This window comes from Indicator indicator, chromosome 28 (genome assembly GCF_027791375.1).
Source record: "Indicator indicator isolate 239-I01 chromosome 28, UM_Iind_1.1, whole genome shotgun sequence".
Classification (NCBI taxonomy): Eukaryota; Metazoa; Chordata; class Aves; order Piciformes; family Indicatoridae; genus Indicator; species Indicator indicator.
The window spans coordinates 9842491-9860402 of record NC_072037.1 but is presented as its reverse complement, the minus strand read 5'-3'; the positions used below and the strand labels follow the sequence as shown (position 1 = coordinate 9860402).

The window sequence follows — 17912 nt, the reverse complement described above, 5'->3', positions numbered from 1 at the left end:
ACCCAGATGTGAGCTGCTGGCACACGTTAGCACCCTGCTGGAAGAGTGCTTGTTTTATTACCTTTTACCCCAAACTCAGCATTCTGCTTCCATTGTGCTGCTACCTGTGATGGGCTGGAGCAGAGCAGCTGTTGCAGGATCCACGTTGCCTTGGAAACTCTTCATTTACAACCTGACTGTTCTGCACTGTTTGCCTTACCTTTCTTACCCAGCTTTCTGTGCCCCAGCCACACAAAAGTGATGCTTGGTTTTGCTGTGTTAGAGTAAAAACTGATCTGGTTGCAGATGTCCCTGCCCCACTGCAGGGGAGTTTGACTAGGTGACCTTTAAAGGTCTCTTCCAACCCAAAATACTCAGTGAGGTGCTCAAGTTAAAGATGTCCCTGCTTGCTGCAGGAGGGTTGGACTAGGTGACCTTTAAAGGTCCCTTCCAACCCAGAGCATTCCATGGTTCTATGAAAAGCTGTAGCAAAGTGTGTCCATGTTGGCTGGCAGTAGATTTTTAGTGTTTCCTCAGCCCAGCATCCTCAGGCACTCGAAAGCAGGAGCAGTGCACCTGGCCTTGCAGCAGCCACCTCTGAAGGTGGAGAGTGGCTTTTTGGTGCTGAAGGTTCAGGTCACCATCAGGAACAGAACACAAAGTGACAGATGCCAGGGAGCAGGCGGAACTTCAGGGTGAGGCCCTGAGGTGGAGTGCAGAGCTTGCTGCCCAACAGTGCCTGAGAAGGGTCTGCAGCAGGCAGGGGCTGTGGGGTGCAGCCCCCAGGGACTTGTGAGCACCAAGTAGCCCAGCAGAGCTTGCTTTAGTCAAAGATCAGGGAGCAGGGAGGAGAGAAGCAGCCTTGCTCCTGAGCTGCAGGTGTGAGAGATGGGGAAAAAGGTGACCTCATGTCCTGGTGCAGCAGAGCAGGGGTGAGAGACTGATGGTGCAGCCAAGCAGGGTGAGTTCTGTGGCAGAGAGGAGGTGGCAAGTTCCAGGTGGCACAAAGCAGCATTCACAGGGTGGGCAGCACCATTTGCATGTTCCTTGAAGCATTTGACTGTGGCTCTTAAGGGATGAATCCTGTTCCTGAACCCTGTCCCACAGGATCTTGTCTGCACCATGGCAAATACTTGGTCTCTGTTCTCTGCCTCTTGGAGCAAATCCTCCTTTTGCAGGGCAGCCAAATGCCAGCATTAATCAGACTGCTGAGTCTCCTCTGTTCACTGCAGGGGTTCCTGGTGTTCTGCCCCATGCAGTGGTGGGTGCTCTGGGGGCTGGGAAGGGAGTGGTGATGGGGACTTGCTAAGGGAAGGCATTTCACAGACCCCCAACAAGAGAGGCTAAGGGTCAAAGGTTCATTTTCTTGAGCTTTTTGATCCACCCCCTGCTGCTTTTTGCTACTGGTGGGCATGAATGTGGTGTGTGTGTGCTGCAGGGGGCTCTGCCTCCCCTGCCTGACACAGAGGGCAGGTCTTGGCTGTACTGTGGAGGGCTCAGCTGGACCAAGGAGGCACCTGGAAGCCTGTCTGGGAGATTTGTTTGCCTCACTGGAGCAGCAGCTGGAGAAGAGGTATGGCTCCTGCAGCATCAGTGGGGGCAGTGAGGAGGAGTACTGGGGGAGTAAAAGCAATCACTGCTTGCTTGTGCTGCTTGCAGAGGACCTGATGGAGGTGGGTCCTGGGCCTCCAGGTCCTGCTCTGTTGTAGGCAGAGGGGCATAGCAGGGGAAGGTGATTGCTCTGCTCAAGCCCCATGTGGTTGTGCCCAGGCTCTGGCCTGGGCTGGGCTGTTCAGTGCAGGGCTGGCCCTCCCTCACTGCAAAGCCATGCCAGAGTTCACTCAGCCTGGGGCTGTGTCCTGGTCTAGCAGGGTCACAGAGGATTGCTGTGGAGAGCTGCCAGAAGCTGTCCAACTCCAGACTGAACCCCAGAGTGCCTGGGAGCTGTGGGCCAGTGCAGCCCTTCCTGCAGGCTGAGCCTTTGCAGTCAGATGAAGCTCAGTGATGCTGGAGCAGGAGGCTCCAGGGAGGGCTAAGGGCAGCCCTGACCTGACTTGGCAGAGGAGCAAGACAAGAGCCCCCGTGGGCCTGACATCAGCCCTGGCTCACAGGCACTTCTCAGCAGGTGTGCAGCTGGGGGGAGCTCAGTATCTGCTGTTTCTGTTGGGGTTGTATTTTTTTTTAGTGTTCTTCACCTCCAGCCCTGCCCTGGGGGAAGCATCCTGTGCTGCAGCAGCTCACACCTGGCAGTTCAGAAGCTGAACAGGGAGCTGGGCTTTGTTAGCTCTGTGTGGGCCTGGGCAGTCTGTGGACAGCCAGCAGATAGCCACAGGGGAGAGCTCTGCCCTGCCTGGCACTAAGCCCTGGGGGTGTGGGAGAGAGAAGGGCTGGAGTTGGGCACTGGGGCACCACTGTCTCTGCAGGGTACAGCGAAGCAGCATCCAAGGCAAGCTGTGAGCTGCTCTGGAAATTCATTGCCTCTGCTCAGAGGGGCTCTGAAAGAGACATTGCTGGAGAGCCTCTGCTCCCTTCCCCAGCTGCTAAGGACAAAGACAGCAGGTAAGACCTCATCACTCACAGGGATTTCACTGCTTCCTGGGAAGCTGAGTCTCTATCCTTTGCATAGCTGGGGCATGGTTCTGTCCCCAGGTCACACACAGAGTTCTGGTGTCCAGGCACTGAGAGGTGTGAGAATGCGTGATGGGAATGGGCTGGTGGCTCTTCATTAATCTTTGCTCAGGACTGGCAGGGGCCAGCACAGGTCAGCCAGGCATGAGAGGAGCAGCTGGGACTTGGCTCTGTCTCCTCAGGGCTCAGGTTCCAGAATCTGCTGCTCTCTGAGCCACTCTCTAGCAAAGTCTAATGGCCTGCTCACACCTGCTGTGTTGGAATGAGCCCCCACTGCTGCCTGCTGCTGTGTGAGTATCTCCACCGAGGGCTGGGGCCAGGGTTTTGTGCAGCCCTCACTGCTCTCTTCTGCTGGTAGGTGCCACCAGGGACATGATGCAGCTTTTGGGCCAGCTGCTGTGAAGGCTCTGAGACAGGGCTGAGCCAGAGCCCCTGGCAGGCCCTGAAAGGGGAGGCAAGGCCATAGGGCTAGAGGAGGGCTGAAGCTGGACTTGGCTCTGCCCGTGCAGGGCTGTGTCTGCCCTGCTGTCCTGGTAACTTCTGGGCTGCTGCCCTGGGCAGGGAACACTCTGGGCTTTGTGTGCCCTCCATGGCCATGCTGTCAGCCCAGTGCTGTGTCTTTAGGGTGGGCAGAGCTGGGGCTGAGGCCTGCTGCCAAGAGCCTGGGTACTCTTAATGGAAAGGGAGGGGTAGGAGGGTGCCTACCCCCTTCCCTCACCTAGACATGGTGATGGTCAGCCACAGGAGACCACCACCCACCCCCAGCCCCCTTCCAAAGCCCACAGGCTGGCCAAGAAGTAATGGAAATGAATTGTGGTCACAGAAGCTTAGACACAAATATTTATTAAGCACAATCCCGTCCCCTCCCTCCCCTTCCCCTTGAGCTGTGTTCATCTCTAATATATTAATTCATTTGGCAGATTATTTTTTAGAAAAACAAGTACCTGTGGGTTGGAAATTGCCCCTGAAAGGGAGATTAGCAAATGCACATGTAAAAAATAAATAAGCTGGGACATTCAAGTATATGGCAAAGAATTAACACCTCTGATGGCTCCAGGCTCACATTCCAGTTCACCACCTGGCTGAGAGCTGCACAGGCCCAAGCCTGCAGCTGGTCAAGTCATCTTCATCTTCAGTGTTCTCCTCCTCTTCACAAACACAAGGTGGGTCAGCATGTAGGTGGCTGAGCAGGTCCTGTCCCTTCTCCAGAGCTCTGAGCAGGTCCAGGGCAGAGGCTGAGCCTTGGCCAAGCAGTGCCAGTCCCTGGAGCAGTGTCACAGGTGAGTGCTCCCTGGCAGCAGGTAGAATGTGGCTCCCCCTCCACATGGGCAGTGCAGGCAGGGGAAATGCCTGATGAGCAGCATCACTGGTCTAAAAATCTTACTGCTGGTGGGAAATGTTTCCATCAAATGCATTTCACATAGAAAGTGCTGATTTGTTCTCTAGAGGAACACAATCTGTTTGGGCACAACTCAGGGCTAGAGTTTCTGAAATCCAAGATCTGGTCAAGCAAAGAGAAATGATTCCACTTCCCAAAGTCAGATTTCTGCTCTTCTCCTCCCTGGGCTTGCTTCTCCAACTGTCCCAAAGTGGGAAGGAATGGAAGTGACTGTAGGGTGAGGCTGAGCTCCCAGCCAGCACCCAGGCTAGAGGTGAGCCCCTCATGGGAGTCTCATTTACTTGAGACAGATGAGGAAGAAACCAAGCACCTAGCCAAGAGCAGCAGGGGATCAGGACCAGCTCAGCACAGGTTTGGGGAGAGATAAGGGGAGGGAAGGGAAGGGCTGTTACCTCTGGCTGCTGTCAGACACAGGAGAGGATGTTTCTGCTTGCTCTGACAAGCTCTGCCCAGGAACTGTTGTGGGTCACTGCCAAGTGCAGGCTTCTGCCTCGGGCACACTCACCTGTCCAAGGCTGCTGGCTCAGGGGCACCAGAATTGTTGCTTTGCCCATATTTGCCTTGGTGCTGAGCAGATGGGCAGAGGCCTCCTTTTTCCCCTGCCAGGCTCAGGGCCCTCTCTTGGGCCTGCAGCTGAGGCTGTGCATCTGGCAGTGACCTTTCAGGCTTCATCCGAGGCTGAAGCTGTGCTGCATGGCTGTTCTTCTGAGGCAACAACTCCCACTGAAGCTCAGGGCTGTGCTCCTGCAGAGGAGGGCCTGGTACAGCTTTGTGGCTGGGGAAGCTCGCTGCAGCCCCCCAGCAAACCTAAAATAAGCTTTAAGGTCTGTGGGACCATGACTGGAGCTGGGGGGAGGTTTAAAAGGACAGGTGTAGCCTCTGACTTGGGCTCATTTCCTCCTGTAGAAAGAGCAAAGCTGAGCAGGACAATCCAGGGAAGGATCCAGAGCAATGTGGGTCAGCTCGAGATACAGGAAAGACAGAAGGACTTCACAATGGAAAAGGTGCTCTTCCCTGTCCCCATTAAAATAAAAGTGTTGTGGAAATAAAAGACCCCAGGGCTGCAGTTAAACGTCCATGCTGGGCTCCTCCTTTGGCCACCAGCATGAGGCCCTGGCTGAGCCAAGGGGCTGCCCAGTTCTGCCCCCCTGCTGTGCCCAGCGTCACCATGGCCACGTGTCCTGAAAAAAAACTCTGCTTTAGAAACTGTCCCCATCCTTGAGCCTTCTTCTACCACTGCCTCCATCAGCCAGCTGCAGCACCAGGGAGCTGCAGCTCCTGGGACGAGTCTGTGGCAGCGCAGGAGCTGAGGCTTGAAGCCACCTACCCTTGAGGTTATTTTTTCTTTTTTTAAAAAAAAAAAAAAAAACAAAACAAAACAAAAATGAAACCAAAACCACCCCCACAAGCTAAACCCCAGTTCTTAGCTGGAACCAGGACCCTGCTGCTCCTCTGCTGCTTCCTCCTGGGCTGAGGCCAAGTCTACCCTCTGCTCGTCCATGCGCTTGGCCTGGACACGCTGGATGAGGCTGAAGAAGTCTTCATCCGGCATGGTAGGGCCGCGGGGGATGGAGTCCGGCGGTGCACAGCGCTGGTCGTCTATCCTGGAGGACTGCAGGGGGGAGAACAGGCCTTAGGGCTGAGAACTAACCAGACAGTCCTGATGTGCAGGCAGAGGGCTGGGACCAGTGGGGGCTGGAGCACACAAGCCCCCCATACAGGAGCTGCACCCCATGGGCCCCAGGGTAGGGGCAGAGCAGTGACCCAGCCCAGGGCTGCAGGCTCTGTGCAGGAAGTGGGTTCTGCAGAGTGGTGACAAAGCACAGCCTTCAGGACAGGGTTAAAAGAAGGACCTGGAGGCAAAGGAAGGACCTGCCCAGGTGCCCAGGGCTGTGTGTGGGCAGTTACTGGCCACAGGCCCTCCCAGCAGGGCAGGTGGGATGAGGGGCTGGCCCTCATTACATGAAAGGCATTGAGGTTCTGGAGTGGGTCCAGAGAAAGGCAACCAAGCCGGTGAAGGGGCCTGGAGAACAGGGCTGGAGAGGAGTGGTTTAGGGAACTGGAGAAAAGGAGGCTGACAAAAGCTTCTGGCTCCCTACAACTCCCTGAAAAGGAGGCTGGAGTGAGGTGGGGGTTAGTCTCTTCCCCCACTGAGGAGGGGAAATGGCCTTAAGTTGCACCAGAGGAGGTTGAAGTTGGACACTGAAAGGGTTCTCAAACACTGGCACAGGCTGCCCAGGGAGGTGGCTGAATCCCTGTCCCTGGAGATGATTAAAAGCCACAGGCAGGTACCTGGCACTTCATGAGCATGTTGAAGAAGTCATCGCCAGGCTCCTGGGCGTCCCCCTCCACACGCAGGTGGCCCAGGTTGTTGTGTGTGATCCGCAGGCCTGGCAGGTTGCCCACGCTGGCACGTTGGTCATCCAGCCGCCGGCTCTGCGAGCTGGCGATCAGGTCGAAGAACTCCTCAGTCTGTGGAGATGCCATGAGGGAAGTCTGAGCTGTTCGGGGCAAGAGGAGCACACACCAGGGTCACAGCTGCAGAAAAGCCCAAACCAACCCCAATCCTCATCACCAAACTGCTGGCCATGCAGCCAGGCTGCTCTGAGCCTTACTGGGACTCTTGCCCTACAGCCAGGCCTCCCGCGGCTGAGCCCTGTAGGGTGCTGGCTGCTTGTGTGACCACCATCCCCTCCTTCCACCCTGCATGGGGGAGAGGAAACAACACAAGTGTGCTCTGGGGAGCAAACCCCAGTGCCCAAAGCAAACCCACCCCATCCCACAGCCCTCACTCCCTCTCTTCTGGAGGCTGGTACCATGGCACAGCCCTTGTACTGCCAAAAACCCCTTGGGTTGCACCCCCAGAGCTGCCTTGCATGCAGGATGAGCAGGGCTGGCTGCAAGGAGCCTGCACACAGCTCCTGGCCCAGCTCAGACCCTCTGCCCTGCCTTTCCCATGGGAAGCAGAAAAGCTCCAACTCAGCAGAGCTGCAGTTTCCATGTCCAGCTGGAGCACAGCTCACCCAAGTGCTGTGCATGGTGCCTCCAGCATGCTCCCTGCCAACAAACTCCTGAAACGAGTACACCCAGCTCTTGGGGCTGTGAAAACAGCACAGGACACTCAGTGTTCCTCCCACAAGAAGCCTGCCATGGGCACACAAACCCACCAGGGGAAAGGAGGTGCCTTGAGAGGGTAAAAGAGCAGACCCTCACACACATCTGCTGCTGCTGAACCTCCCTTGAAGGACTCCTGGCTATTCACTGTGCTGTGGCCAGCTCCTCGAGGACACTGAAGGTGCCACCTCAGTCCAGAAGAGCCTGTGCCCCAACAGTAACCACTGCTGGTAAGAGACCATTGTTCCCAGCACAACCAGAGACAATTTGCACCACTGCTTCCAATCCTGCAGGTCAGTGCCAGACACCAGGGGCTGGGTGTAATTACAGGCAGGTAGTTAGCAGGTCTGGCTCAACTGCTCATCCAGCAGTGGATCCTTCCCAAGCCCCCCCCTAAGCCAGGCCTCTTTGGGCCAGCTCAAGCTGAGGCACAGCCCATGGGCCCTGCAGGCTGTCACAAGCTGCAGGAGCTGTCACAACACACGTGAGGAAAACACTGATAGGGTCTGGTTCTTCTCATCATGCAGAGCAAAACCAGCCTGGGCTCTGCTTGCTGGAAGGGGGCTGGCAGGAGCTAGTGGCAGGGTGTCCCAGAGCAGAACCTATACATCTATAATCCACAAAGCCTTGGGGGGGGGGGGTGTCCCATGCAGACACCAAGCATGCCTGGTGTTTTCCAGCTGCTGGGCCCAGGCAGTGCCCCTAGCCTTGGCACACCTGCTCTGGGCAGCACTGCCTTGGCACCTCCAAGGAGCTTGCACAGGGGGCAGAGCTACAATGAGACAAAGGGAGGATTTTCCAACAGCACACATGCAATTCCAGGATCTTGGTGAAGTGGACAAGTCAGCCCCCAGCCCTGGGAACACCTGGGCTGTGCTCCGTGGAAAGAATCTCATCTCCTGGCAGCTGCTGGACAGTAAAAGGCCCCCAAACGACAGACACTGCGCTTGGGATAGGGATAAGCTAAAGGAAACTGCAGGAAACTCAGCCTGGTCGCTGCTGCTGCCTCAGTGAGTGCTGTGAGCAGAGAGTGCTCTGAGCCTCCCAACATGATCTGTTCTCTTTAGAGCCCCAGCTCATGGAGTTGCAGAAAGGCATAAAATTCTCAGTGCTGACGCAAGGGTGAGTTTCTTCCCCTTCAGTTCACAAAGAAACCTTGAAAATGACACATCTGAAAGGCTCAGAGACCAAATGGGAGCTGAGCAGAACGTGTGCCTACTTGTACATTCTTTATAAAGCCTCATATTTTAAACTCAGTCTCCTAAATTACACAGCTGTTAGAGCCAAGCTCCCTCTGTATCAGAACTGGGAGGCTTAACAAAGTGATCCTCATTTCCACCCTATTTTTGGAAGGTACAACTTCACCTTACAGCCACCCTGCCTTCCTGCCACAGCCTGACCTTCCCTGCACTGCTCTGCTCTTGCTGCCACCCCTAAACCCTTCTCCTGGCACCTTCGTCTCTGAGCAGTTGGGTGCCACAGCTCTTGCTGTGCTCCAAGGGGTCTCTGTGCTCAGGGGTCTCTTCCTCTCCTCTTTGTATTCCACACATTTGGAATCCAGTAAACAAATCCACCAGTTCAAATAAAGAATTTTGACCCCTTTTCAATGGTGGTTAAGTGTGCAAGTGTGACCTGCACATTTGAGTGCTTTTCTCCAGCTTGTTTTAAACAAAGGCCTTCAACCTTGTGTCATAAAGAGAGGCACAAACCCCGAGTGCAAACACAGACCTGAGCTGCCTTTCCTGTCCCATCCATTTGTCTGGTGGCTTCCCCAATTTATCCCTGATCTTCCTACAGCTGAGAGAGCTGTCTGCATGCCAGGGCGCCCTGTTGTTTATTCATCCTTCTGCCTTCCCTGCTCTTACGCAGCTCCTATCACCACAGCATCCAAGAACTATACAAAATCCAGAAGTTCTTCCTCCAAGGCAATGCTAGGAGAAAATCTGGCAATATTTAACCTGCCTGTGAAACCCCAGCCCAGACCTCTGCATTGCCAAGTGACAACCATCAGCACCTTCACAGAATCAAGGAAGAATGCCAGGTTGGAAGGGACCCCAAGGCTCCTCTGGTTCAATATTCCTCCTAGAGATGCTGGCAGAGGCAGCAGCCCTTGTGCCAACATCGCTGTTCAGACCTCCTACAGACCCACACTGAAAAAATCCAAGGCTGTTTTGCATTTCCCTTGCTGGTCTTCTCCCCAGAGCCTTAGTTCACATTCCCAGGCCTTCCCCTCGGCAACCATTACCATAAGAATGTTTCTTCCTTGAATAACACCAGAGATCCACGAGGAGCTGATAGGCAGCTCCCAGAGCTGAGGCTTGGGGTACACATGGCAAACCCAGGGCAGAGGGGGCCACAGCACGAGAGCAGCATCACCCCCACAACCACCCTGGGCCACCTCGGTGCTTACTTATCCGCTCCTCCAGGGCGGGCAGCGGCGTGGCAGCTGCCTCGGCAGCCTCTGCTGGGCACTCCTCCAGCGGGCAGCGCTGGTCGTCCATCCGGTTGCTCTGGAACTTGCTCAACAGGTCAAAGAAGCATTCCTCATCCGAAGGGGTCCTGTTGATTTTCTGGAAAACCAGTAAAATACAGAAAGGAGTCAGAATGCCCCAAACAACTCCCTGTGTCCAGCTGCTCTGACAGGTGCGGCCATGCCCTCTCCCAGTCTGTTCAGAGGCTGGCTCCCAGCTCTGCCTGCAGTGTCCCAAGCCCCACAGCCTGCAGCCTGTCAGGGGTCACTCTCCCTCTGTCCTCCTGGCTTTCACATAACCTCTCCCTTTTTTTAATTGTCCCCTTTGGTGTGGACAATCTGACACTATCCTCCTAGAAGAGGACACAAGAGCAGCATCATAAAGGTTCCCTCTCCCTCAAGTTGGAGCTGCTCTGCCAGAGGGGACATCCACGGAGAGCTGTATCCTTCCAACAGGTCACTCATGCTGTGAGTGACCCCAGAGGCTCTGGGTACTTCTGCAGCCCAAGCCAGAGCTGGGCTTTTACCCACGAGCGGATGAGCCTCACACAGAGCAGCCTCTATTGCTGCAGTGTCCTGAGTGCTTGGAACAAACTGAAAGCTGACAGGGAAAGGGGAGGGAAGAGGACAGGATTCACCCTGGTATTGCTCCACAGGCAAAAGGAGCTTCAGGCTGGCAGAGGGGTGGGCCCAAAGAGGGACCATGGTCAGGAGAATACAGACAAGAGGGGAACCGTGCAGACACCCCAGCTGAAGGGTGGTCGTGTGCCCAGCTGAAGCTCAGGCAGGCTCAGCCATCCTTTCTAAGCAGCTAAATTTACCCCCTGCAGGCCACTGCCCCTTGCACCCCCCCAGCGCTTCCTTCCTTCCCGTGTCCTCAGCACACCACTTGTAACAGTCACTGAGCTGCAAATGCCACCAAATTACAGCTCTTCAGGAAAACAGTTCCTGCACCAGAGCCCCAAATGAGCACCTTGCACCAGACAGGGAGGTAGTTAAGTTGTGCTGCAGGAGGGGTCACGTTCAAGGCAGCCTTTCGAAAGCACTGTGCTGGGTCCAGTTCCAGCAGAATGAGGCCATGTGCCCCATGCTGGGACAGCAAACCCAGAGCCCTGCTCTGGAGTGTACAGTGCAGGACAAACAGCAGAGCTTCCTGAGGAGCCACTGGGAATGAGATGGCAATAAGAGACCATCTGCCAGGCTTAGGAAGGGTCCCTGAGCTGGTCTCAGACACTGGAAAAAGTACCACAACAGAAAACAACCAAAAAACTCCCACAGCTGGCTCTGCCTGGGCTGAGCTACTTTCCAGCACGGGGTTGGGGATGGACAGACTGGGAAGGGGCACTGGTCCCTCCTGGGAAGCAGCACTTCCAATCACAGAGATGGAGAGCACAGAGGGAGAGCCACTCTTAAGTGCCAGACCTTTCAGCAGCAAAAGAGATCTCCTTGGAGCAAAGTCCCTCTCCCAGCTGGGCAGCCCAGCAACTCTTCCTCTCCTCCCACTCCTGATGCCATTCCCAGCAGAGCACTTTTCACCAGGGCAGAGGCACAAGGAGCTCTTCAAGGGAGGTCTGCAATGGGGAGAGACTTGTGCTGACAGGGTTAAAGCCACAAGTTGGATTCAGTAAGTGAAGGAAAACAATTTTCCTGTATGCTAAGTGAAGCAGATGAGATGCTCTCAGCTTCTATTTAGGGCAACGTCAAAATTAGCAGCAGGCCAGAGAGGAACATTAGCAATGTGGGAGCTGATCAGGGAGGGGAAAAACCTCTCACCTCTCTCCACTAATGAAGCAGTGGCTCAAACAGACCCTCTGAACCATCAACCGTTGCACCTTTAGAAATCAAAGCTTCCTTGGGCTGGAGCCAAGGATGAACTAAATCCACTCTGCTGTCTGGGTTTGTGTGACCCAAATTCCAGGCGAGCAGAGGAAGCCAACTCATTCACACCAACCCTCATCTAGCTCCCCCACAACCACACAGAGTGCACCACACCAATCAAAGGTCCCCAGGAGAAGTCCTGCCTTGCAGTGAGCAGCTGGACACAGTGCCTTGCTCAGAGCCCCTAGCTCAGGGCTTCCCCCCCAGCAGAGACCAGATTCCCCCGGGGCACTCCTGCCAGGGTCACCACAATTTTGTGTGTCAGGATCTGTGCTCCAGACGTGCCAGGAGAGGAAGGGATGCTCTGAGGCAGCAGGAGAGCAGCTGGTGGCGCCTGCAGTGTGTGGGGCAGGGCTGGCTGCCTGCCTGGGTACCTCCTGGAATGGTACCACACTGGAGAAGCAGGAGGCTGGTGCCTGCGGGCCAGCATTAGGGCTGCAGATGCTGTGCCAGCCTGGCATGTGGGGTGATGCCAGGCTCCCCCCAGTGCTGCCCCAGTCAAACCCTGCTCCAGGCCTACACCTCTCTAATTAAAATGCCCAAAGACGAGGAGGCACGGAGTGCTTGGCTCCCTCCACTCACAGTCTGCTCCCAGCCCCGAGGAAGGAGCTGTGAGGGCAGATGGATGTGCAATCACACCCTGGGGCCCACCATCTGCTACCAAGCTGTGCTTGCCCAGGGTTTGGCATATCTAGGATGCTCAGAAGGCTTCCCAAGAGCCAGGGCATCCCCTAACGTCCTGTGATAGCACAGACAACAACTGCTCACCACAAACCCCAGATCCCTAAATGGTTCCTGGGCAGCAGCTTTGTTTTACATTTCTTACCCCACAGCACCAGCCTGGCCTCATCCCTTGTCCTCTGCCTCTACCACTGCAACTGCCCAAATTCTGCTGTTATTTTCCCCTGGTCAGGCAGCCTCCACCACGGGCAAAGAGGCAAACCAACCCCATCAGCACTGGGCAGAGGAACCCCAGGCTTTGGCTGGCACTCACTGGTCCTTGGCACAGGCGTGGAGACACACACACACACCTCTGCCCACACAGGGATGAGGACAAGCTGGAGTCTGTGCTCCTGCTCCCTGATCTCAGGCAGGACAGGAACAACCCCTGTCCTCTGTCCCAGACAGACAGAGGTCCTCTGGGGGGGTGTCTAGAGTTTTGTTCCCATTTTCTGTGAGTGGTATTTGCACATGGACACTGCTGGCTCATCAGAGAGCTGAGCAGCCTGGCTATGGACAGCCTGGGAGCAGCACTCAGCAGCCTGGCTATGGACAGCCTGGGAGCAGCACTCAGCAGCCTGGCTATGGACAGCCTGGGAGCAGCACTCAGCAGCCTGGCTATGGACAGCCTGGGAGCAGCACTCAGCAGCCTGGCTATGGACAGCCTGGGAGCAGGACTCGCTCACCTGAAACAGGCTCACTCCCTTGGGAGGCATCCAGGCTCTTGGATACGTGTATCTGCTGGTGGATGAGCAATCTGCTTCTCCTGCCAGGTTGGATCCAGGATGTGTACAACACAGCTGAGGTGTTGAAGAGGCAGCAGAGAACAGCAGTGATGGGGTGGCTGCTGCCAAGCCTCTGCAGCCCTCAGCTGGGACTGATGGCTCTCCAGGAGGGGTTGAGGGAGCCTGGTGCTGGGGCTGACCCAAGCCTCTGCTCTGCAGAGTACAAATGCACCAAACTTCCTCTCAATAAACTCTCACCCAGGCTATATGAAACCTTTCCCAGTCTCCACCCAAGAATATCCTGGGCTGCCTGGCTCTACCCCTTGGGCACAAACCAGCATCTCATGAGGAAATCCTCCAGACTGGCTGCTCTGGATGGGTGAGGCCATGGCTGAAGCCACCCCAGACAAAGCAAAACAAAGTCAGAACAGAGTCCTGTGCCTAAAACCCTCTTGGCCACTTCCACTCAGATTCAGGAAAGCCATTAAACAAGCATAAAAGGCCTAACTTCAAGAGCTAAACCGCTCCCAACACCCAAAGCCACAACCCACAAATGCCCTCTGGTGTTTCCACCCTCAGATGCTGCTGCCTACTGGTGTCTCTGCACAGATGAGCCCTTCCCTGGCACCCTCCCAAGCCCCATCCAGGGATCAGCAGAGGACATGTCCATCATTTTCATGCTAGGTTCATTTGGTGTTCCCATGCCTGAGGTCTCTGAGGGCTCTGCAACACAGGACACTGGCAGGCAGACGATGGCAGTCCTCAGTCCTGCACACACATCCCAGGACAGGACCGTAAGTCCTTGGTCAGAACAGGGCAAAGACACTGGCACCATGGCTTGGGCTTTGTGCTCCATGACATCGCTCCTGGGCAGCACCCTGTGCCCAGTATCACCTTGGTACCCACACAACCCATACCCACTGCCTGCGCTGGCATCTCCTGTTAGAATACCCCCAGCCAAAAGGCTGTTCCCACAGCTTCTCACTACCTCCACAGCCTTTCAAGTCAGCTCAGGCAGAGCGAGAGGGCTCCCTAGGAAGCAGCAGCAGCAGCTGGGGTGAGATGTAGCTCCCCTCACATTCACTGCAGAGACCAAACAAAAGCCTGTCTGATCACAGCCACACAACACACTGCCAGATTGCTCTGGGACCTGGCTCCAGAGGGCCCCAAGGACCATAGCAGATGATTTCTGCACTGGCAGAGCCATGGCACATCCCCCAGAGATTCCTGCCTCTGCCATGTGCCAAAAGCACCCACTGTACCACGCATGGGCGAGGTGTCCCCTTTGAAGGGAGCTTCACCCACCAAATCCAACTGCAGATGCTCTCATGAGCTACCCAAAGGGCCAAACCTTGCTCCTCAGGCAGATCAGTGTCTTCTCTCACAGCTGGTGTCCCTGTGGGGCACTGGCCAGCCTTTGGCTCCCCTCCTCTCCACCAGGCTCAACTTCTTACAGATCTGCTTCGATGCAGCAAGTGGCCATCAAGTTCAAGCTCACTCCAGCTTCATCCAGCTCTCTGATGAGGTTAGTACTGCCCTACCTGTGGGCAAGGCCCACTGCCCTGCAGCAGATGGACCCTGGTGGGTCTGGCACAGTGGATCCAGCACAGGAACTGGTCCTCCAAGGCTGGCTGGCTCTGGTGTGCATGCCAAGTCAGGGATGGGGTGAGGACAGCAGCAGGTTCAGGGAGAACATGGAGGTTTTCACTGTTACTCCTTCGGCATCTAAATGTGTCCACCATGATTCTTCCTCCTCACCTTATTTCAGAGAGAAGACAACCTGGAGATGAAGTGACTTGACCAAGTCCTGCAGTGATACAGTGGCAGAGCTGGGACAGTCCCAGCCATCAATCCCTGGGGTCAAGCTCTCAACTGTCTGCCCCTTCTTCTAGCAGGTGCTTACCAGCCTAGGACCTGGCAGGTATGCATTGCAACACATCTGCTCCCATATGCCCTGTCTGTCTCTCCTTCCCTAAACCAGATACACCTTGGCTGCCCAACCCTTCTTTTCATGGCAGCTGACCTCAGAATCACCAGGCAGGAGCAGGGCTGGGGCAGTGCTGGTGGCTGCCAGAGCTGGAAGCACTTCATCCTGGGCTGCCCCCACTGCCTGCCAGTCCCCTGCACAGGGTTCGCTTTATCCCTGCATTGCCCCATCTCCAGAGGAAGCTGCCACGGGGGACAGCCCCTCTGGCATGGCCACAGCCCCACAGCTGCTCACTCACAGGTACATCAGGCACTGAACTAACTTCCCCACCTCGCTGCTGCACTTGGGGTAAGGCAGCGGGGGGAAGGTTTGCAGAAAGCCTCTACAGGGGAGGCTGGAAGAGAGAGAAGTGGAAGCAAACCCCTGGTCAAAAGCCATAGCCTGTTCTGCTGGGAGGTGAAATGTCTGGAGCATCGTGGCTGAGCTCGGGAGTGGGATTCTCCCAGTCCCCAGCCACCAACACCTCATCTGGAATCTCCACTCCTCGATGAGATGCTCATCTTCAGAATGAGAGAAGCTGCTAAACTTGCCCAGTCTTTGCTGAGGACAGCATTTCCCTTTCAATGCCAGTCCTCAAGCAGTGCTGCCATGCTCTCAGTGAAAGGCAGGGCTGGCTGGCAGACACCCCATCCATCCTCCCCCAGTAACCACAGCCGGGCACAGGGAACCACCAGCCACACTCGGCACAGTGCTGGCAGACACCCGAGCAGCCTGAGCACTGCTTTCATCTATTTCCCAGAAAGTTGCAAAAAATATTAATAACACAACGTTCTAACTGCAGATACCTGCAAACTTTAGCACAAGCAGCACACACAGGCAATGTCCATGCCCTGGTTTGAGCAAATCTCTCTTCTGTATTCTTTGTATCTCCTTCTCCCACTCCCAATCTACCCTCTCATTTCCGAGGACCGAAGGGAAACATACAACAAAACGAGTTTTACCCACTGACCTGAGCAGCCAGCTCTTCCACAGGCTCCAGCTTTTACATATCCACAGGCAGGAAGGAGCTGACCCGGCAGGGCAGCGGCTGGCGACACGGAGCTGCCGCTTGGATGCTCCTCAGCCGCGGGAGGCAGCCAGCGCCAGCTCCCCCCAGCCCCGCTCCGTGCCGGGGCTGGGATCTATGCGGAGCGCGCAGCCATCAGCAGAACGCCGGCAGCACGGCTGCCCCACTGGATGTGAGGAGCAGCTTAAAGCCACAGCCCTGCTCGCCACGCTCCTCCCGGAGTCACTCCTGTGCCCTTGCACCGGGGGGTGGGCTCCAGCCAAGCGCTCCTCACGCTCCTCTCTCCCTCACCTCGCTGCCACCATCCCGGCGTTATTAGATGATGTTCTTAAACACACAGTGGAGCTATGTGAATATTTAGCTTTCCTGCCACCTCCTCACCTCCTACCCACCACACACACTTTACCTTAAAAATAGATTGGGATCAATTCTCCCCTAAACTACATCTGCAAACACAACTCAGCGCTACAGGCACCACGGCAGTAAATTCACCCTGCACACACAGACACAATATGAGCACTGGGATTTAAAGCACCAAAATATTGAAGGACCATTTTTAGCTCCTGAGAGTCCTCCTGCTCCTTGTATTATTAGATACATGGTTTTGTGGTATGTGCTGTTAAAGATGCTGAGCCATAAGCATCTCTTAATTTAAATGTACCTCTGCTTAACAGGGAAATTCAGATTAGACATCAGGAAGAAATTATTCCCCATGAGGGTGGTGAAGCACTGGAACAGGTTGCTCAGAGAAATTGTGGAGACTCCAAGCCTGGAAGTGTTCAAAGCCAGGTTGGATGGGGCCTTGAGAAACCTGCTCTAGTAGAAGGTGTCCCTGCCTATGGCAGGGAGGTTGGAACTTGGTGACTTTAAGGTCCCTTCCAACCCAAACCAGTCTACTGTTCTATGAAATTTCTAATTGCAACAAGGTTTTGAAGAAGGAAAGATAAAAATGCTACACAACAGCCAAAATGCTGTTCTTACCTCTTGCTTCTGAAATGGGAATTCCACTGGAAGAAAAGCAGCTAGCCAAAGGCCACCAGGCAGGGCAGTGGCAAAATGGGGACAGAGTCCTCTGGGCACTCTCAGCTTTCTGTCCACACTAATGCTTCATTCTCAGCTTTCATTGCAAAAGTAGGAAATGTCTTTCTCCTCAACAAATGCAGCTTTTGGGGAGTACCTGTGCCTTTCCATACCAGTAAGCTGCATTCCAGGAGTCACCCAGTGATTAGTAACAAGGAAACTGTGGGGCTGGCATCAGGGGCTCCTGGCTTGGTATCCAGCCCTGGCCCCTGCCCAGCTGCATGTGAGCCCCCACACTCCTCCTAACCCCAAGAGAGGCTGTGAAGCCTCATTTGGCTTTTCAAAGATCCTGGCCTCAGAGATGCATAAAGCATTTCCAGAAGCAGAGCAGCAGGTCTGGGACAGCTGCAGTCAGGGTCTGTGACCCCCTGGTGCCCACAAGGCTGATCCAGCTTGGGAAAGGGGTCAGGCTGTGCTTAGGGGCAAACACAGGCTCTGAACCAACAAGAGATAAACCAGCCTGTGCTGGTGAGACACAAGCAGATCCACCACGCTGGGGATGCTGCAGACATGCAAGATGGAGCCCTCTGCCCCAGAGCACCAGTGATGCCAGCAGGCATCTGTCCTGTGGGGCTGCCCCATCTGTTGCATGCCAGGAGAAGAGGCCAACTCTCCATCATGCAGGACCCTGCTAAATCCCAGTACCAGGACAGAGCAGGCAAAAGGCAATTAACTCTGCACCTACTTTGCTCTGGTCCCACAAGCAATGGAGACAGCTGGGAACTGGCCTCAAACTAAGCTGTTGCCTGGGGAGCTCACAGAATGAACTTCAGTTTAGTCTGTGACTTCATTTTTAAGGATGCTGCAGTGACTAAAGAGGGGAAGAGAGGCCAAGGGCAAGGGGCAGGGCAGAACTGATCTCATGCTTGGTGTGGGGGCACAGATACTATCACAGCTTGGTGTGAGCTGAACATCTCTGCTGTGCC

At 55.3% G+C, this 17912-nt stretch overlaps 1 protein-coding gene across 1 annotated transcript in view; it reads right to left on the bottom strand.

The window, feature by feature from the left end:
- Positions 1-5429: 5429 nt before the first annotated feature.
- The window catches only part of GPSM1 (G protein signaling modulator 1), a 71129-nt gene continuing 58646 nt past the window's right edge, over positions 5430-17912 (bottom strand). Inside the window, exons 13-15 of the mRNA XM_054393244.1 lie at positions 9531-9690; positions 6299-6507; positions 5430-5618 (exon numbers count right to left, since the gene is read on the bottom strand). Coding sequence (XP_054249219.1) covers positions 5430-5618; positions 6299-6507; positions 9531-9690 — 558 coding nt within the window. The remainder of the gene's footprint in view (positions 5619-6298; positions 6508-9530; positions 9691-17912) is intronic.